The sequence below is a fragment of the Trichosurus vulpecula genome, chromosome 3, assembly GCF_011100635.1.
Source record: "Trichosurus vulpecula isolate mTriVul1 chromosome 3, mTriVul1.pri, whole genome shotgun sequence".
Classification (NCBI taxonomy): Eukaryota; Metazoa; Chordata; class Mammalia; order Diprotodontia; family Phalangeridae; genus Trichosurus; species Trichosurus vulpecula.
Genome location: NC_050575.1, coordinates 316,577,830 through 316,599,846, shown reverse-complemented (window position 1 = coordinate 316,599,846; position 22,017 = coordinate 316,577,830). Strand labels below are relative to the sequence as shown.

Here is a 22,017-nt window from a genome sequence, read left to right as displayed (position 1 = left end):
ATGAAATTCTGACTTAGTAGCCATATGATGCTGGGCAAGTCATTTCATCTCTATATGCTTTGGACAATTCCTTAGGATTTAATTACTTTATCTTAGGCAGGTAGATTTTTGGGTTACAAATTCCACGTTCTCCAGTGAAATCATGGATTCTTAGCTAATCCAAGCCAAAGTAGATTCTTGCATTTTAATGTGAAATTATTCCCAGATAATATATGTCATGGAACCAAAAACAGTGAATAGTAGGAATTTCAGATATCACAGTAAATTTTTGGGAGTTAGAGTTATTTTGAAGAGATAGGTCCTCATCACATTATACTGTGTAAGGGGCCACATATTTAGCCCTCTGCTCAGCATGAAGGAAAAGAGAAGGAAAATTGGGTAGGGTAGAAAATATCACTGTAAGTTATCCTGACTTCCTTCTACTATTGTGTAATGAAGGCAGATGTTCAGAAAGTTAACTTATAGCCCTTTTTAGGTTAGGCCATAGAGCTGGGTGGGCGCAGGGCCTGCTTATGAAATTGCAGCCAGTGCATTCTTTGCTGACCTACTTCTATATTGCACATCTGGCCTGACCTCACCTTGGCTAACAGATGATAATGGATGGACGTGATTATCTTGGACACTAGAGAAGAAATATATACACAAACACTCTCATATTATTCATGTTACTCAAAGGGCTTGGGAATGATCCTCCTATTCGAATAGCAAACCTCCCCCCATCACTCCCCCCCAACCCTACCCTGCAACCATTTAGAAATTAAAAATTAAATCCAAGCTCTGAAATGACACTTAAAAATCAATGGTATTATGGGAACCATTACTAATGATTACATTTTGCGAAGATACTAATTTTCAATTTGGTGGGAACAAACCCCAAGGGGATTATCTCTTCATGCCACACATCTCTGAAAGCCTGGCTAACCCGTGATCCTGGACATGAATGGAAGTTGTTAAATGTTTAGGGCATATGGTGCTAAGACAGACGAGCTGATTGAAGGCTGGGGCATTTCTAACTTCTCATGGGCTGCAGGTTTTGAGAAGAACTTTTTCAATAGGACTGAAGTGCCCGGTGCCCTTCCTGAGTTTTTCCTTAGCTGTGTACGAAGTCTATCTGTAATGGGAAAAAGCACTGGATTTACAACTGGAGGACCTGGGTCTGACTCTTGACTTATTACCTCCACTTAGTACATATGTGACTTGGACAAGTCACAGGACCTGCATGACCCTCAGTTTCCTCATCTGTAAAATGAAGAGTTTGGTCTCTTTTCAGCTCTGACATTCTGGGATTCATTCTGTTTTTGAAGCAACTGGTTCTCCTTTTATACACATGCTGATTCTTTTCTGAATGACACTTTAAATTATTTCCACTTCTACAAAGCGGCGTTCCCCAATCCTTCAACAAACACCTGCTTCCACTTCATTGTGACTGTCATGGTCTGGGCAGGAGAGATATTTTTTTGGTCTCCGTAACCCCCAGGCAGATGCTTCTTTGAGGGTACGCTTCTCAGATGCCCACTAATGGAGTTTCCAACTCTTCTATGCTGACTGATCCTTGCTACAAATCAATATAAAACAAAACCCTCCTTTGATTGAAAAGATGTGTTACAACTCTGCAAGAGTCAAAAGACTATTTAATTCCTGAAGTCTCAAGGTCAAGGCTAGAGTGGGCATGGGGTGCAGTAGAGTTGGGGAGCAGGCGCTGAGAGTTCCAGGAATATGGTTTCTAATCACACGTTGCAATTCAACTACGAGGAAATGACTTCCTTGTGAGTCTCCATGGGATATGTTCCCATTTAGGCCATTGGAATACAGTGAATTGTGGGTCCATGAATTATAGGATTACATCCTAATAATTAGAAGAACATGCTAGTTTTCTTCTGACCTCAGGGGGAACCTCATAATGGCCTCCTTCCAGAGGTGGAGATTAGACAACGTTCCTTATTTTGTCACCCTGCCAGCTTGCTTTGTAAAAGGCACTTTAAAAATTCTCTTTTTCTTTTGGCTGACCCTGAAGTTGTCAGTTTATTATTGCTTCTAAATTTAAAAAAAAAAAGAGTGTGTGATTTCTTTGTTTGCCACCCATTTCTGAAAACAAAAGCCCTCTTTGACTTGAAAGGTGTATGCTATAATACTGCAGAGGGGCTTCTTCCCCAAGGCTTCTGAGAGAGCGGAAAGGATGGAGTCTGGATTCTAGATAGAAGGCCGAGGTGGGGGGCGAGAGGGGGGTGGCACTCGGTTGGGGGGTGGGGCGTGAGGGGGCGGGGGAAGTATGGAAGGTGGGTTTGGCGTTGGGGGTGTGGGGGAAGTAGGGGGTGGGGGAGTTGAGAGGGGAGCAGGTGGTGGGGGAGTATAAATGGGGGCAGGAGGCATAGAAGGGGGGCGACAGGCATTGTTGAGCGGATACTTGGCAGGAGGCTGGTTCTTCACCCGAGTGAAATTGATGCATCGTCCCTGAAAGGAAATCAGAGAAAAAGAGAGGTTAGACAACAGCCTGTAAAAGTTTGTGATGGTGGTAGTGTGTGTGTGTTTGTGTGCGCATCCATTTTTGATCATTTTTGGTTTGTTCTCTCTCCATCCATCCATTTTGATCCATTTTTGGTTAGTTCCTTCCATATATACATATGCAGATACATGCGTATATATGCGTATATACATACGTGTGCACATGCATTTGTGTGTACACACCTGTGTATACACACAGGCACATTCGTGTGTATATACACATGCATGTATGTATCTGTATGTGTATATGTAGGTATGTATACATATGTATATATAAATAAATATGCATATACACATGCATATACATTTCACAGAACCTCAGAGTTTCATAAAGGACCCTCAGAGACCATCTAGACCAAACTGGATAGGAATCCCCTTTACAATATGTCTGACAAATGGTCATTTAGCCTTTAGCTGAAGATCTCTGTAACAAGGGCTGGTCTCTCCCAGCCTGAGGCAGCCCATTCTATCTACCCTGCCCCCACAAAGAAACCTACATTTCCTTTCTGCATCTCAACCCAGTGGTCCTAGTTCTCCCCTCTGGGACTAAATAGAACCCGATTCCCCCTTTGACATGATGTCTTCAAGTAGCTGGAGAAGGAAATGACAAACCACTCGAGTATCTTTGCCGTGAAAACCCCAAGATGGGGTCACAAAGAGTTGGACACGCCTGAAATAACTGAACAACGGCAACATAAAGTTCCACTTGTCTTTTCTTCAGGTTAAACCTCCTCAGGTCCTTCAACTTAATCTTGTATGGCCTGGTTTTGAGGTCCCTAGCCATCTGTTTTCTACCTGTGGAAGCTCTCCAGCTTGTGTATGTACTGTATAAAATGTGCTACTCAGAGCTGAAAATAGCATGGCGGATTCATGTTTTGACCAATGTAAAGCATGGGACACTGGGATTATGACCCTCCATATGCTGAACACTATGCCTTTCTCAAGAGCATACAAGGTATCCCAAAAGTTTTGGTGCCGGTTTAATCTTAAAATGACACTAAGACTTTCGGAATATGCTGAATTAGCTTCCTTGGCTCGCATGTGAATCTGATGATTCATGTTGAAACTTGGACTCTTCTGCTGGAACCACCTTTGGCTTTGAGACGTGAGCTTTTACCTTCTCTTGTCTAATACTAGTCCTCAACCTCATTTCCTGGCTATGTGTAAATCATGGCATCATTTTCCCCTTCCTGCTTCCCCTTCCACTTCCAGATCCCCTTCGTGTATTGCCTTTTCCATTAGAATGTGAAGTCCTTGAGGGTAGAGACTATCTTGCTTATATTGTCTATCTGCATCCACAGAGTTTGGCACAGTGCCTGGCACACAGCAAGTTCTTTCTTTGTCTCTCTGTCTCTGTCACTTTTTCTATTTCTCTGTCTTGGGGTCAGAAACCATATCTTATTAAGATGCACTTTTATTAAGTAAAAAAAAAATTAAACCAGCGGTTATCAATACAGTTAACATACTGAAGAACTTCTCAAAAGAAGATTTTTGCCCTCTGCCTCAGGGGGAGGTCTTGCTTGAACATTCCTTCCCTAAACTATAGATGCCTAATCCTGGTTTTCCTAGACACTTCTCTGATAATGTTCTCCCCTAATGCTTTATCATTGTGTGGTGGTGATCCTGAATTCTTAAAGAATATGCCAATGGAGTTCAAGTTGGACAGGATTTAAGAAAGGGCCCGGTGATGTATACCTGTCATCAGAAGATGGCCCTAGCTAGCTACGGTCAAAAAGACTTGATACCAATGATGAATATTTTTGGCCACTCATTGAGACAAAAAGCATATGCAATATGCATCTGGGGAGAGAATAGGTAAACTGATGAAAAAAATAGATACTTTAAGTATTGAAGTACAAAATGACTATCTCAAGAAATATAGAGATTCCCACAGTCCTCTCTAATTTCTCAAAACATAATTGCTCCTAATTAATTTTAATTACTTAAAAGTACAGCTGGGACCCTTTTATAATGGAAATAAGATGCTCCTGCTTTAGGTTGAAAAAACATGTTTTTATCAGAGATTTTAGGATTATAAGATTAAATAAAGAGTTTGAAGGGAATTTAAAGGCCATTGATTCCAACTCCACCCATTTTGCAGCAGAGGAAGCTGAGGCACAGGGCGATTGGATGACTTGCGAAGGGTCACACAATGAATAAAGTGTTTTATTACAGGGAAAGGCAGGGAAGAGGAAGGAAATTCCTGAGGCAAGATTTGAACCCAGCTTCCCTGACTCCAAGTGCATAGTTGTTCAATAATTCAGTGAACATCATTTGACCCACAGTCAGAGCCATCCAGGATTTGGCGGTGCTGTACCATTAGCTTAGATTCAAGGATTCCTAGATTCTTACATTAGGAATAGATTCAAGGGAGCAACTTTACCAGCTGATGTTAAAAAGACACGGGGCTCTCAAATTTACTGTCAGCTCATAGCAACTCAGGGGCAGCTAGGTGGCGCCATAGTGCACAGAGCCCTGGGCCTGGAATAAGGAAGACTCATCTTCCCAAGTTCAAATATGGCCTCAGACACTTATTAGCTGTGTGACCCTGGGCAAGTCACTTAACTCCTTTTGCCTCAATTTCCTTATTTGTAAAATGAGTTGATGAAGGAAATGGCAAATCATTCTAGTATCTTTGCCAAGAAAAACGCTTGCATGTTCATTTGCAAAGTGAATTAATTATTAATCGGATTTCATCTGGATAAAAATGCTCCCTGGTATTGGGGTAGAGGAAAGGAACACTTAGAGGTCTGGGAACAAAAGTGAAATACCAGGGAATGACTGGGGCTTGGACTGGGGCATGCATCGTCAGCGTGGAGACTCCATTTGCTCTTTAGTAAGTGATCTGTGGTCCTTCCCCTTGTCCTCCCTTCCTTGTGCTAACAATAAACTAAATATTTAAAGTATTTTAAGGTTTATGAAGCTCTTCCCTTACAAAGAACTTGTGATGTGGGTAGTATCATTCTAATTATCCTCTTTTATCCAGAAGGGAACTGAGGCTCGGAAGAGTCAGTGTCAGGACATGGAGACTGAACCCCTGCCTCCACTTGAAGTGGGGCATTCTTTTTACTACATTTGCTGCCTCTCCTGTGTGATAAGATGACAAAGACAATAATAATAACAGTTGGCCATTATAAAGCACTTTAAGGTTTGCAAAGCACTTTACATATACTATCATATTTGATCCTCACAACAACCCTGTGAAGCAGGTGTTAATATTATCCCCATTTTACATATAGGGAAACTGAGGCTGAGAGAGGTTAAGTGACTTGCCTAGGGTCATACAACCGGGTGAATATCTGAGGCAATGTGAGAGGCTCCTTTCAGTTCTAAATTTTATGTTGCTATGAGCTTTGGCAGGAGAGGAGGATGGATTATTGCCTTAAAAAGTTTGTCTATAGTACAAGCGGGGGAGCGATAACTAGTTGAGATGGCCATTAGTAAAAACGTTCCATGCCTCCACATGACAGATGATTCTCTCTGTCTCGACCTCATAGTCTATCATTGGTGACCCTTTAATCTGTGCCTGAAATAAGGCACTCCATTTTTGGGTGCCAGGTATTCTCTTGGGCTGTCTTCCGTTCCTAGAATGATCACCCTCCTCCACTCTGACTCCTGACCTCCTGTTTTCCTTTAAGTCCCAACTAAAATCCCATCTTTTACTGAATGGGCCATCTCCATCATCCCGATGAATATCTGGGCATTGGTCCCAGATGGCGCTGGAGGAGAAAGTGAGGCTGGTGACCTTGCACAGCCCTCCCTCACTGAAATCAAATTCAGCTGCAAGTCACATCATCATTTCCCTGATGCCATGGTCTCCTTCTAAAACTAAGGACAAGCACAACAACAACAATCAGTTCCAGTGCCTTTCCTCTTTAATTATTTCCTATTTATCTTGTTTATATCTTGCTTTGTATAATTTGTTTGCATGTTGTCTCTACCATTATATTGCAAGCTCCTTAAGGGCAGGAACTGGTTTTTTTTTTTTTTGGCTTCCTTTTGTAACCTGAATGCACATAGTAGGGCCTTAATAAATATTGCTTGATTGACCTTTAATTTCCTCTTTAGCTATCTCTCATGACTCTCCTATGCAGACTTTCTGCGCTTGACTCTACTGGAGCCCAGTAGTCATTGAGTTCCTATTTCTGACACATGAATCCTCTCTCCAACACTGCCAACCAGTGATCATCTAGTTTCTGGGCAGTCTAGTTCGATTGAGATAAAATCTGCTTCTCTCTCATTTCCATGCATTGTTCCTCATTCCACTGCCCCTGGGGCCAAGAGAAATAATTTTATTCCCCTCCTATTTTATAATCTTTTAACTATTGAAAGACAGTATACCCCCTATTAATTCTTCTCTTCTTCTACATAAACACCCTGGGCAAGTTACTTAACCCTGTTTTTTGCCTCAGTTTCCTTATCTGTCAAATGAGCTGGAGAAGAAAATGGCAAACCACTGTAGTATCTTTGCCAAGAAAACCCCAAATGAGGCTTCGAAGATAGGACATGACTAAACAAAAAATCCTTAGGTGACATAGATTTGAGTGTCTCAGTGGAACCTAATACTCCAGAAGTGTTGGGATTATCCCCTCTATTATTTTGAATACTGGATTTCCATTCTTTCTTAACTTTCAATCTTTCAAACCTTTGAGCTTCTTCATTCCATTTTGGGAAGCTATATTGTATCATTGACTGTCATTGATTTTACAATTCACTAAAACTTTCAAATCTTTTCTCATGAATGGCTGGTAAGCTAGATTGCCACCATTCTATGTTTGTACTTATCACCTTGAATACATTACTTAATCTTGAAAGGCTTTTGTTTTCTCCTATGTAAGACAAATTGGACTGGATAATTTCTAGATTTAAACCCATCAGCTTTTGACTCATATCTCTCTTTCATGATTGCATGTTCATTTGCAAAGTGACTAATTATTAACCAGATTTCACCTGGATAAAAATGTACTCTGGTTTTGGGGAAAAGGAAAGAAACACTTAGAGATCTGGGAACAAAAGTGAAAGAGCAAGGAATGACTGAGGCTTGGGATGGGGGATGCACTGCCATAGTGGGGACTCCATTGCTTTTCAGTTAGTGATTAGCTGAAGTTTTCCTTCTGGCACTCTACCAATCTCCCCTCTTTGAGAAGGCCATTTACTTAAGTGCCTCTATTTCCTTTCTTTTCAATCTCTTCTTAACTTTCTAGAAGCATCTGACCTCATCATTCAACTGACACGACTCTCTCTAAAGTTATTAATGTTCTTACTTGCCTGATCTAATGTCCTTTTCTTAATCCTCATCCTTTTTGAGTCTTGTCAGCTTTTGGATGTTATCACCCTCTTCTCCTTGACTCTTGATTCTCTGGGTTTTTGTGAAATTGATCTCTCCTAATTATTGGACCATTTCTCAGTCTCCTGGTTCTTCATCTGGGTCATGCATAGTAACTGAGGGTGCTCTAATGGGCTCAATCGAGAGTCTTTGTCTCTTCTTCTTCTACCCTGTTCCACTTGGTGATTTCATTAACACTCATGAATTCAATTATTATCTCTATGCAGATGATTCTTAGATCTATTTGTCCAGCCCTAACATATCTTATCTCCAGGCTTGCATCTCCAACAGTCTTGACATCTTGAACTGGATATTTTGTATACATCTTAAACTCAACAAGTTTTATGGACATCTTAAACTCAACTCAATTTATTATTCTCCCCTTCAACCTTCCCTCTTCTTAATTTCCCTGTTACTGGTAAGGATACCAGCATCCCAGGCTTGCAACCTAGATGTCACCTTCAAATCTTCACTCTCAACCACCAAATCCACATCTTCTTATTGATTGTCCCTTTGCTATACTTCTCTTGTAGACTGCTTTATTTCCTCTGACACTGACATCCTGGTACAGGCCCTCATCATCTCCCATCTAAACTATTATAACACCTGCTGGTCAAGTCCACCTGTCATTAGGCTGTAAAATTAATCTTACTAAAGCACAGGTCTGACCATTTCACCTTTGCCTAATCAATTAAACTCCACTGACTTCTTATTTCTTCCAGGATCAAATATAAAATCCTTTTGGCTTCTAAAGCTCTTCATTATCTGACCTGTTCTCACCTCTCCAGTCTTTTTTATACCTTACTCCTATTCTTGTACACTATAATCCAACTGCTCTGATTTCCTTGTTATTCCTCATACATACCATTCCACCTTCTGATTCCAGGCATTTTAAATATGTCCCTTGCCTGGAATTCTCTCCCACATCCTCTCTATCTCCTGATTTCCCTGGCTTCCTTTAGGTTCCAGCTTAAATCCCACCTTCTATAAGAAGTCTTTCCTAATTCTCAATGCTAGCATCTTCCTTCTAAAATTACTTCCAATTTATTCTGTGTATATCTTGTTTGTGCATAATTGTTTGCATGCTGTCTCCTGCATTAGACTATGAGTTCCTTGTGAGAAGGGACTATCTTTTGCTTTTCTGTGTATCCCCACCACTTAGCACAGTGCCTGGCACATGGTAGACATGTAAATAAATGCTTGATGACTTGATTTTATCAGGGGCTGGCCTTCACCAGCAATTGGCAACTCTGAGTATGTGTATTCATGAGGTTGGGTAGGCATGTGAGAGTCAAGGTAATAAAAACAGCTCACAAATTTATATAGTGTTTTATAGTTTGCAAAGAGATTTATAGACATTATCTCATTTGATCCTGTGAGGTAAGGAGTGTATTATTATCCCTGTTTTATAGATGAAGAACTGAGGGCTTAGGTCCAAAGAGTCACAGAATCTCAGAGCTGGATGCCACCTAGTCTAACCTGTACCTTCATAGGATTCCAGTCTAACCTATCCCTGTTAATACCATCTGATATGTCTATTTAGTCTCCACTGAAGGAAGACCTTCAGTGAGGGAAAACTCACAACTTCCTGAGATAGACAGTCCATTCAACAGTTTTAAGTATTTAAATATTTGTTTAAAATATTATTTCACATATCAATATCTGAGATATTTTGGGCTTAAATTAACAAATTAAAAAAAAGTATGAGCAAAATTCTTAGGAATGAATTTATTAATTATATTTACTTGAAGTAAGCATTAGTTTTAAGTCTTTAACATGCACGAGTGTACTTCTGCCGTGATCTGCAGTTCATCCGTCTGAATTCCTAAGTTCTTTAGCTCCCCACTTATGAAGACGAAAAATCAAGAGGCACAGTCATAACATTATTAAAACAAGGCCGATTTTTCTTGCTATTTCCAGCTATTCCAGCTCTTCTAGGTCTCTAAACCTAGTTGGTATGGGCATGTGTACAAAAACACAAGTGATTTGCCCAAGGTCACGTGACTAATAAGAGGCAGATCCAGAATTTGAACCCAGGTTTTCTGACTCAGGTTGAAGGTAGTTTTTGACTCTATCATCCTGCTACTTAACTTATCATAGGTTGTTGTAGGATTTAGAGGTGGGAGAACCCTTACAGAGTTCATGCCCCTAGTTTTACGGGAAAGGAAACTGAGGTACATATTAAGTAACTTGACCAAGGTCATTCAGGTAGGGAGTATTAAAACTGGAATTTGAATTTAGATTTTGTGACTCTAAACCCAGGGCTCTTTTCTTTCTATCACATTAGGAATCTTTGAGACTGTGTATATATGTGTGTGGTAAATGGAACTTTGTGACTGATACATCCTTGAAAAGTAAAATTTTATAGCTACGGATATTTGTGCTAATTTGCCCTTTCTCAGTTTTCACATGAAACAATGTAATAGTGCTGTTTGGGAGCAGCTAGGTGGCGCCATAGTGGATAGAGTGCCAGACCTGGAGTCAGGAAGACTCGTCTTCCTGAGTTCAAATATGACCTCAGATATTTACTAGCTGTGTGACCCTGGGCAAGTCACTTAACCCTGTTTGCCTCAGTTTCCTCATGTGTAAAATGAGCTGGAGAAGGAAATGGCAAACTACTCCAGTAACTTTGCCAAGAAAACTCTACATGGGGTCACAAAGAGTTAGACATGACTACTGCTAATTAGATGAGGTCATCTAGTTCAATCCCTACCTAACTATTCCCCACATTATCTGTCCAGAGCATATAACAACGTGACTGGAACAGAAATGACCTGAGATCAACACTCTGCAATCCACCATTATAAGTCAACAATAATCAACATTTTTGAGGTCTAGTCATTCAGTCAATTCTGACTAGACTGTTCACACATTATTTCATTTTGTCTCCAAGAAAAATGGAGAGGTTTTGCTGAAATTCAGATGTATTTTGCTTATTGTGTTTCCCTCATCTACCAATTTACTATAGTAGTAATTTTCAAAATGTAAATGAGGTTAGTTTGGCATAATTTTTAAAAATAATTTGTGTTCAATTTTTAAGCACAGAGACTTTAAAAAATTCTTTTCTTTCAGTTCCAAATTTTCTCTCATTCCTACCCATCCATCATCCAATGAGAAGGCAAGAAACCAAAACCCATTACTAATATGCATGTGCCCAATTTTAGTTCTTGAGCACCTCTGACTTTGTCCACATTTCCTCACAGATCACTGAGAGTAGCTGACAAATCAGGCTTTAAGCTATCAAAGATCTGAAGTTGACTTGAACTCACTGAGAACAGTGCAATGAGGGCTTCTTGATTCCATTTCCAGCACTTTCTCCATTCTGCCCCTTAGCTGCCTGCAGATAAATAAGTGTCTTCACATTACACCTAGCTTTTCTTCCAGGTCATCTTGCCATTTGCCTTGGTGGTTTCATCTCTCTCACTCTCCCCCAACCCAACGAACCCTTTTAATCTTTTGATTTGGACACAGTAATCAAATCAATACTGCCATTGCTTCTGGAAAGTTCATGGCATTTGAATGCATGTTCAATCAACAAACCACCCCTATGAAGCCCCAAACCAAAATGTCCTTGCCTTGAACAATCTGTATTTTCTTCTCTATTAGAATGTAAACTCCTCAAGATCAGAGACTGTGTTACTTCTGTATCTGTATTTCCTGTGTTTAGCGTAGTATTGGCAAATGGTGCTTAATAAAGTGATTTTTCATTCATTCATTCATTAATTCATTTATTCAACATCACATTCTCCCCAAGTCAAATGTAAGCAGGCCAGGAACTTTTTTTTTTTGACTTTGTATACTGAGCACATAACAACATATACTTGGCATTTAGTAAATAATACATACTAGTCCACAGCAATATTGGAATTTGTATTCATATTTTCTGATCCAAATCCAGTGTTCTTGCCACTACTCAAATATGTGAAATGAATATAGTTTGTCAGCATAGGGAAATCCCTCCCTCTAAGGTTGTCATCATCCTCTCTATGGCTTCAAAGATGAGTCCTATAGAGTTGTTGGAACACTTGCTTGCCCATGGCCATGGAGCTCGTATTTTAGGGTAGTCAATAATTGAGCAAAAATTTGAGTTCAGGTCACATTTAATTCCAAAATCTAATGATCTTTCCACTTTTCAATGACACTTTATTTGGGTCCAAGACTCAGAACTGCTATGGACTTAATCCAGGCCCATTGGCTGTGGAAACAAAACTTTTAATTGTCACCCAGTACCATCTCTTCAATACATCTAAACACAATCATTTCTTTGCTTCATTGTAAAAAGAAGCCTTGGTTACAGTTTATTTGTGTGTGATGTGTTTTTTAAAACCCTTCCCTTGGAGATCTGAAGGGTCATAATAATTACCACCTGTGAAAGATTCCTTCACTGAACACACCAGAGTTGGAATTCATTGTACAGTATTCCAGGCATTCCAACAGATGTGAAGTCAGAACCAAGGCTTAGGAGATTAATTTTCTTTTATAAAAAATAAAAATGAAAGATTTGATATTTGGAAAATCTGCTGCTAGCTCCAGGAATAGGATTTCTTGAGCTGCAGAGCTAATTTCACAGCATGTTACAGCTGCAAGGAAACTTAGAGGTGCTTTAGTCCAATGCCCTCACTTTACAGATGAGGAAACTGAGACCCAGAGGGGGAAGGAATTTGCTCACCGTCTCACAGTGACTAAGTGGTAGAGCCGACACTCAAGACTTTGGCATTCTTCTGCTACACCACCCTTTCCACAACAGTGCTGATCTTTACTCGCAGGTCATTTTTCCTGACTGTCTCATTTTTATGGTTCTGTGATGACTGAACCAATTTTCTTTCTGTTATTCCATGCTGTGTGTGTGTGTGTGCATGCATGCGCACGCGCACACACACATGTATGTGCATGCACACATACACACCATCTACATTGGATTGCATTTCTGGCTCAGATCTCCTGCTAATGGCCTTTTCTGGGACCTTATGGTGGCATGGAAGGCCCCCTGGATTCTTAGAGCCTCTGTCAGTATTCCAGTCCCAGGCAGGCCCTACCATGCCAGAAAATCTTTGAGCACAGTCCAGGCAATGGACTATGTGTCGTGTGAGCACCAGCCAAGTTAAACTCAGAGAAGCTCCTCACCAGAGGCTGTCAAACCAAGGGATGATTTTTTTTTGCCCGGGGTGGTGGAGGGAGGAAATACAGCTATCCATGATCATCTCCTAAGGGGGTAGAGGAGTTCTAGTCCCTGCACTGATGAAATCACAGATCCTGGGAGCATTGAGGCAAATGTAGCAGCAATGTCCTACATTCAGGGAAAGGCCTTGGTACTTCTTCAAAGAGGGAGAGAGCTGGCAATTCTCTCCAGCTTAAGTGCCTTTTCCATATAGTCTTCCAGTAGCCCTGAGGCGCTCAGAGCTCTCTCCCTTCTCTGAATGCATAGCACTGTGGCTTATAATCATTCAATCCTTATTCAAATAATGTCTTATTGCTGTTTTTTTCCCTAGTAATATTTAATATTTCTATTTAATTCTTCATATATTTACATTTTTTTATCACCAGCTGGACTGTCAGTTCCTTACAGGGAGGGTCTAGGATTATTATAATACCGCCCACAGCACCTAGTGTAATGCCTTGAATATAGCAGATGCTCAGCTGCAGACATTTTCCCTGTTTTTTTCCAATATCTGGAAAGTTCTCTCTCCTCATCTCGGCCTACTGTCTTCTCTAGCTTTCTTTAAATCCCAAGTTAAAATTGCTTCTTGTACTGGAAGCCTTCCCTAATCGCTCTTAATTCTATAGTGCCTTCCCCCTGTTAATTATTTCCTAGGAATCCTATATATAGCTTGCTTGGTATGTATTTATTTGCATGTTTTCTACCCCATTAGACTGTAAGCTCCTTGAGGACAGAAACTGTCTTTTGCCTTTTTTTTTTTGTATCCTCAGTGCTTCTGACAGTGCTTGGCCCATAGCATGTCTTTAATAATAGATATTGATTGAATGTGTTTTCTTATCTGTAAAATTGAAATACTTTGATTTGCACCTCTCATGGTTGTTAGAGGCAGCTAGGTGGTGCAATGGATAGAGGGCTGGGTCTAGGGAATTGAGTTCATATCTGGTTTTAGACACTTACTATTTGTATGTCCCTGAGCAAATCACTTAAACTCTGCCTCCATTTCCTCATCTTTAAAGTGGGTATAATAATAACACCTACCATACAGGGTTGTTAATGAGGATTAAATGAGATAATCATATTTATAAAGCAATTACAGTGGCTGGCACATAGTAGGCATGTAACAAATGCTTGTTGCCTTTCTTAGCCCATCTCCTCCCTTCCGTTATTGGGAAGAAAGTACTTTGTAAACCTTGAAGTAGAAGTTATTTAATACTTCCAGGACCTATGATTTCCTCGGTGTGTGTACTCCCACCTCTAATGCAGACTGAAACACCTCTGTGCCTTCAGAGATGGTTTACATGAGTTGCTGTGGCTGGAAAAAAAAATCCATCACCTTGCTAAAAACCCAATTGGATGAGCCTCTTTCTGACTTTAGGCTGGGGTCCAGGCATGAAAGACTATCGCCCATTCTCCAATCCCTTCCATTCTGGTCAGACCCACCTGAGCCTGTGCCCCACTGACCTAGTCTTTGAGAGCTCAGGGTCACCTCCATGCCATGACGGGGCACTGGAAGGAGCTTTATGTGAAGGATCTTTATTTTGTGGAACCAGACATACCAGAGGATGTAAATGGTTTACACACAAAGGCACACATACATGTAGGCAATACATACAGTGTGGTGGAAGGTTGTTCTAGAATCTCAGAGTGAGAGAATACCTCTGGATCATCTGCTCCAACCATCAGGTGGAGAGGTGAAATCCTCTGCCTGGTCAAGTCTTGTTATTCTAGCACTGCAGAAGATCTTTCTCATTAGTCACGTTCTCTCCACTAACATGGCCACCAGCCTAATTCAAGCCCTCCCTATGTTTTACATAGACCATTGCGGTAGTCTCCTTGCCTTTACTCTCCTCCTTTCTAATACAGCCTTTACACCAGTGGTGAAACTCAAATAGAAACAGGAGCTAAACTATACGTAAAGATCCTTATGGGCTGCATATTGACTCAGAAAACCACATGTTAACATGATCTAGGTGGTGCAGTGGATAGAGTCAGGGCCTGGAATCAGAAAAATCATTCAGATTTGACCTCAGATACTAACTAGCTGTGTGACCCTGGGCAAAGTCACTTAACCCCGTTTGCCTCAGTTTCCTCATCTGTAAGATAAACTGGAGAAGGAGATGACAAACCACTCCAGTATCTTTGCCAAGAAAACCCCAAATGGAGTCACGGAAGAGTCAGACATGGCTGAAATGACTGAACAACAGTGGTCTATTGTATTTTTCTTTAATTTATTAAGTATTTCCCCATTCCATTTTATTCTGGTTCTCTTTGCAGCTTGTTTGACACCTCTGCTCTACATTATTCCCAAACTGATCCTGCTAAAGCAAAGGTCTGTTCAAATGATTTTCATGCCCAAGAAGCTCAAATGGTACCTTTCATCTCTAGTATAAAATGCAAACTCTTCTGTTTGCCATTTAAAGTCCTTTGCAATCTGGCTCTAACCTATCTTTTGGGATTTATTGACATTACTTTCCTTCAGTCATGCTATAGCCAGACTAGTTGGCTTGCTATTCCTCATCTATGACATTACAATCCCATTTTTGTGTCCTCTGTAATGGGAAGGCACTTGGTCCTTACTCCTCTCTCTAAGGATATCTGCTTCTTCCAAAACTCAGACTAAGCATCTCCTCCTATGAATGTCTATCCTATTCTTCCCAGTGGCATATGTCTGTCAACCTGAAAGTTTGGTTAAAAGAGGCAAACAGGCTATGTGATGTACAAATTCATATTGTTTATTCCCTTAAAGCTATCAGAAAACATGCATGGAGTCAGAACTTAGATTCTGACTGTCTGATAAAAGAGTGGGAAGCCTTGAATATGTTTAGAACAATCCCAACTCAGGATGTCTGTGTCACTCAAATTTATGATCTCCATCTATATTTAACCATAGTATGAGAAAGGAATTTTCTTAATTGAATAGGTCATAAGCACAATAAGAGAGGTGACAAAGTGTCAATTGAAACTACAACCCAGGATATCTCTTTCTTTTACCATTAACATGACATAACATAGTATATGTCCATAAAATATTAAGATAAGAAAAGTCCCATTATTCAAGGTAGTGTCTGGTCAAGGTGCTTTGTCGTTGGCAGTCATTAACAGAAGAATGCTCTGGTCAGCTTCACCTGGCCTCGTAGTATTGACCCAGGAAGGGGCATTTTGAATTCATTCAGAGAGCAAGCCTTGTCTATTATGCCAGAGTATTGCAAAGCATTATGGTAGTTTAAGCTCAGAGTGGGCCACAATGCCTCTCCTGATTGGCTGATCCAGGTTTTAGGCCTTTCTCAGGTCTTGGGAGTTCGAAATGGTTTGGGGAGGGGTCTACATGTCCTACAGATGCTCCCCTAGAAATCATTTTGTATTTAAATAAAAAATTTATTAAGCACTTACTATGTGCCCAATATTGTGTAAAGTGATGATACAAACACAATCCAAAAGGAATTCACACTCTAATGAGGGAAGACAACAAACAAATAAAGGAGAAGTGGTGTCTGGGAAGTGAGTTGGAGGCTTTGGCTAGAACAAGAAAAGGCAAAAGGTGCCCTATTAGAAACCAAGATGGCTCCAGGTGGGGAATCCAAGTAGGGGAAGAGGGGAGAATGATAGTTGGCAAGAGTAGAGCCTGAATGTTTTTGAGTTGATGTCTATTTTATTTTTGCTTTTCTATGTAATATTGTTTTCCTACAATGGAATTTAAGCTCCCTGAGGGCAAAGGCTATTCCATTTTTGTTTTTATACCTCTGGTGCCTAGTATAGTTTCTGGCACAGAAAAAGTACCAATAAATGCTTGCTAAATGAATGAATGAATGAATGAATGGACAAGTGGTCATCCAGCCTCTACTTGATATAATATCATTATTCAATTTCATAAAAAATTGATTGGGGCAGCTAGGTGGCACAGTGAGTAGAGCACTGGCCCTGGAGTCAGGAGGACCTGAGTTCAAATCTGGCTTCAGACATTTGATACACTTACCAGCTGTGTGACCTTGGGCAAGTCACTTAATCCCAATTGCCCTGCCTTCCCCCCGGCCAAAAAAATTAATTGATTGACTACTATATGCAAGGTATTATGTCAGGCACTGGTGATTTAGAGACAAAAATGGAATAGTCCTGCCCTCAGGGAGTTGATAGTCTCCTGGGATTTTGTTAACGTTACTGTCCTTTGCTAATGTATTTACAAATTTTTTAGAGAAGAGATGCTAGACAATAGAAATAATAATCAATTACTACATATAACTGATCAGTTAATACATGTGACTGTGAGAAAGTTAAAATTTAGTTTTTACAAAGATAGAAGCATTTCAGACAGACCTAGAAGGGGAGACAGTAAATAGGCATTTCTTGCTCATTTGCTAATTTGTTTGGTTCTACCTTGTTAAATATTAGGGGGTTTACTACTTATTTTGTATGTTTATTTGTTTTTTGGCAGTTATTATATTTGCAATTAAAAAATTAAGTTAGAAATCGAAACAAGAGAAGCCAACACAAACATCGGGACATTTGGACCATATAATTAGTTTAAAGATCAGTTTACAGGACATCATTCTTTTTCTGTTAGCCAGAATAGAGGAGAAGAGCCAAATGTTTTCAGCTGTAACACATGCCAGCAAATTTGAAGCAGTGTTTTGGTAATAGGTTGCTAAGAATCCTGGAGGCTCCCAAATATTAGACTGTTTTCTGCAAACCAGCTCTATGGCCATGTGGATGGCTTGATTCACAATCCTGACCTCCTTTTACCTCAGCTTCTTAGTTTATAAAGGAGAATCAGTGCTGTGGATTTATACTCAAAACTCAGGGTGTTTGAGGAAATTCATGAAAGTACTTTGGGATCCCTGAGGGTCTGATGAAGTTCAAACTTGGGAGAAGTGATAAGAGGGAACAACATTATCCACATTTGCCATTATGGTATTCCTTCTAGGGTATATGGTATGGGGCAGGGCCAATGTAGGCTCAGAAAATAGCTGGAGGGAAAAAGCAAATGGACAAATCTAAATAATTTTTGGAAGGATGGATGATGAGGGCAGGGCAGGAGCAAACACTGAACCAGATATAAAGATGGAAAGTTGGAATTACTTCTCACCCACATTAACTTGTAGAACTAGGTTAGGAATTTGGCTTCCTGAATGCAATATAGCAGCTCCTCTCTGAGGCCGTCTAACCAATTCTGGAATTTGGTTTTAACCTCTAAGATTCTCTAGGGCTGGACTCTCATATCTAATAATTTCTTATAGCATTCGTGGTCTATAAAAAAATCCAGACCTAGCAGTTGATAACACACAACCTTGAACTGTTCTGTAGTTATTTTCTGTGTGTATAAATTGATTCAACAGTTTCCTCTGGGAAGCTCTCCCAGATCCCTCAGCTGAAAGCTGATCTCTTTTTTTCTCAAACTTTCTAAGAGTACTTTGTCTGGATGTCTTTGTTGCCCTCATCGACCCCTAATTTGTGTCTTCATGCTCCCCATAGAGTGAATGTAAGATCCTCAAGGAAAGAGAATATGTCATATTTTATGCAAAAGTAAACTATAAATGGTTCCATTGGCTAGCACAGTGCCTTGAAAATGGCAGATGCTTAATAAATATTTGTTGAATAGTCATGCACAGGCTCCCACTGTTTTCTAACTGTGTCCTGTCTTTAAATCTTATCCTGACCATACTGTGAGCTTACCATGTATTTTCTTTCTCTTTATAGCATTCATAGTACTTAACACAATATTAGTCAAGAGGTGAGCAATTATGCTTTGTGGGATTGCTGAGTGATAAATCCTAAATGTCACTGATGTAGGGGAAGACTCCCCAGAAGCTCAAACTCCCCCTTACAAATTTGGATTTTAGAAAAATGAATTTTCTATTCACAAAGAAACTTCATTATAACTTCCTCTATCTGCACTCTCAAAGACTTAAACTTTGTGCTTTTTGGAATTTGAAAAGAGAATCTAGGTATCACAGGAAAATAATAATAATCAATGGATGTGGTGGGTGCTTTCAGGCATATAGTCTCATATCCTCATTGATCAGCAGGACCCAGAGGACTTTGTTCTAGCATGGACAATGTTCCCTACACTGGTGTAAAAACATTCATTACTTACTTATGCGGGACTTTGTCCTGGGACTGATGATGATGACAATTTACAATTACATAGCAATTTATAGATGCAAAGCACTTTAGTTTGTTCTCAAATATTGGTATTATAAATAATTATAAATATATATATATAAATATAATTATATAATTATATTTATATATAATTATATATAAATATATATATATATATTATATAATTATAAATAAAATATTGTAAATAATTTTACAGATGAAGAAACAAAGGCTGGAAAGCTTACTCTTCTTATGGAAGAGATAAAGAGATTTGGACTAGATAATAATACAACCAGATGGATTCAGAAGTGCTTGAATGGAGGGACTCAGAGAGCAGTAAGATAGAATTTCCTGTTAGCTTGACTGAAGGTCTGCATTTCAATGCCTCAGGGATCTACATTTGGCCCTGTGTTATTTAATATTTTTATCTATGACTTGGATAAAGACATAGTTGACTTAAAAATCAAATTTGCAGATGACATATAATTAGGAGAACTGTTAACACAATGGGTGACAGTTAGAATCCAAAAAGACACTTAAAGGCTAGAGACTTGGGCTAAATTAATGAAGATGAGATTCAAGGGAGAACAATGTAAAGTCATACTACTTGGTTACATAAAGTAACTTCTCAAGTACAAGATGGGGGAGTTAGCCATTTTTAGTTAGCCATTTTTTTTCTGAAAAAGATCTGGGGGTTCTAGTGAATTTTGAGCTTCCTATGAGCCAACAATGTGATATAGCAGTCAAAAAATGAATGTGATACTGGGCTTCATGATGAGAAGTGTAACTTCCAGAAATACAGAGGTGACAATCTGTATATACTTTATCTTGACTAGACCACATTTTTCAAAGGAATGTTTTCAGAATTGTAGCTGTTGTGGAACACATTCTTATATCTTCTGGGCTGAATTCTTTCTTTCTTTGTCTATATGTCTACATATTTTTCTTTCTTTCTACATATATTATGTCTGTATGTTTTATATATATATATATGCACACACATATATAACTTGCTATTGGGTTTGGTTAGTTCTTTGCTGTATAATATTCTCCAGCTGATCATTAGAAAAATTATTATTTTTGTATTAATAAACTTGAATACTCTGTCTTTCCCTCTCCTGTTATTGTGGTAAAGACTAAACTAGTCTGTTAGGTCTGAGTTTGGGTTTGTGGCACGACAGGGGAAGATGTGAAAATAATTGTGGGCTGATTGCATCCAAGAAATTTGCCAGTGATGAGCTCATGTGTTCTGTATATTATGAAACATTTGTTTGGGTATTAAACATGCTCAGTGGAGAGAGAGGCCATTCTCAAATGATTAACAAATTATCCATGTCTCCTATGACTTGAACAAAATTGTTTCCTAAAAAGGGTTCATCTAAGGAAAGGAGATGTGAGGGGGAAAGTGCTATATTAGTCAGATAAGAAACATTAGGTAAATACTAAACTGCTTTGGACAGTACCTGTGCTAGCTGGCTTATTGCTATCATTAGATGCCTCATCTGAGCCCCTGACTTGTGAACAGCTTGAATTTCTGCAAGATTTTTGGTAGGTTGGCTGTTTGGAATTAGAAATGCCATTTTCCATAGAAACAGAGTTATTCACAGTAGTTGAACAGCTCTTGGCCCAGTTCCCAACAGCAGTATGGTGTGGGGGAGAGAATGCTGAGCACATAAGCAAAAGACTCAGTTCATCTCCTGGCTTCAATTTCTGTAGTCTGGGTAAGAGGCTGTGGGAACTGTAAAATCTCAGAATCTCTGAGTTGGAGGGGACCTCAGAAATTATCTAATTCAGCTCCTACCTCAGCTGGAAATCCTTACTTCATTATCCCCTGGCCAGTAGTCATGACGCTTTTGTTTGAATACCTTTAGTGATAGAAAATTCACTTCAAATAGCTAGGTGGTACAGCGGATGGAATGTGGAGCCTATGATCAGTAAGATCTGAGTTTAAATCTAGCCTTACTCACTTTCTAGCCATGTGACCCTAGGAAAGTCACTTAAATTTCTCTCTGCCTCAGTTTATTAAACTGTAAAATGGTGTGGTGCTAATCTTGATTAAAGATCTTCCCTGCCCATTTAATAGGCCTCAGGTGAAGCTAGTTAAGAGAAGCTTGACCAGGGGAGGCTTGTTTATAGGCAGGCCCATACCTTTTTGCTAAGTAGGTGCTAAGCCCCAGGGCCCTTAAACAGGGTATATATATCCTGAGGGTAGCCATTAAGCTCAGACTAGAGAGCTGTGAAGAGGAGGAGAAGAAGAGGGAGATGAAGAGTGGGGAGAGCTTCGAAGAAGAGAGAACTGCAAGGGTTTTCAGAACTTTGGGAAGACAGGGCACAGGCAAACAGACAGCTAGGATTTGTGAGTGAGTGTTTACAGGAAGGCGCTAGCAGAAGGGAAGATTACAGGATGGCTTGGCTCCTTGCTGCGATATCGTGTTTTAATTTCCTCGCTGTTACACTGAAGTGGACTTATTGGTTTTGGGATACAATTGCTGCTGTGTCGAATTGGACTTATTGGTTTTGGGATTTGATCCCCTGGTGTTTGAATAAATGTTTTACTTCTTCTGCCTTCTATCTAGAGAGTCTCTTATACTTTGCGATTCCGAACTGTACAGGCATATTCATGATCATCATCGAAATTGTGAATCTTGTCTTACTGATACAAATGGGGATAACAATAGGACCTACCTTACAAGGTTGTTGTGAGGATTAAACGAGATAATATTAGTAAATTGCACAGCACAGTGATTCACTCATAGTAGGCACTTAATAAATTTTTCTTCCTTTCCTCCTTTTCCTAAAGTCAAGACATTCTATTTTTGGATCATTTTAATTTGGACCAATTTGATTTAATTGGACAAATTTTAATTTAACTGTTGGCCTCTTTTTTTCATTCATTGAGTTAATATGCCTCTCTATGACTTCATCCTACTCCTAG

At 39.6% G+C, this 22,017-nt stretch overlaps 1 protein-coding gene across 1 annotated transcript in view; it reads right to left on the bottom strand.

The window, feature by feature from the left end:
- Positions 1-2,190: 2,190 nt before the first annotated feature.
- The window catches only part of ANTXR1 (ANTXR cell adhesion molecule 1), a 309,492-nt gene continuing 289,665 nt past the window's right edge, over positions 2,191-22,017 (bottom strand). The window contains exon 18 of the mRNA XM_036751470.1: positions 2,191-2,451. Coding sequence (XP_036607365.1) covers positions 2,191-2,451 — 261 coding nt within the window. The remainder of the gene's footprint in view (positions 2,452-22,017) is intronic.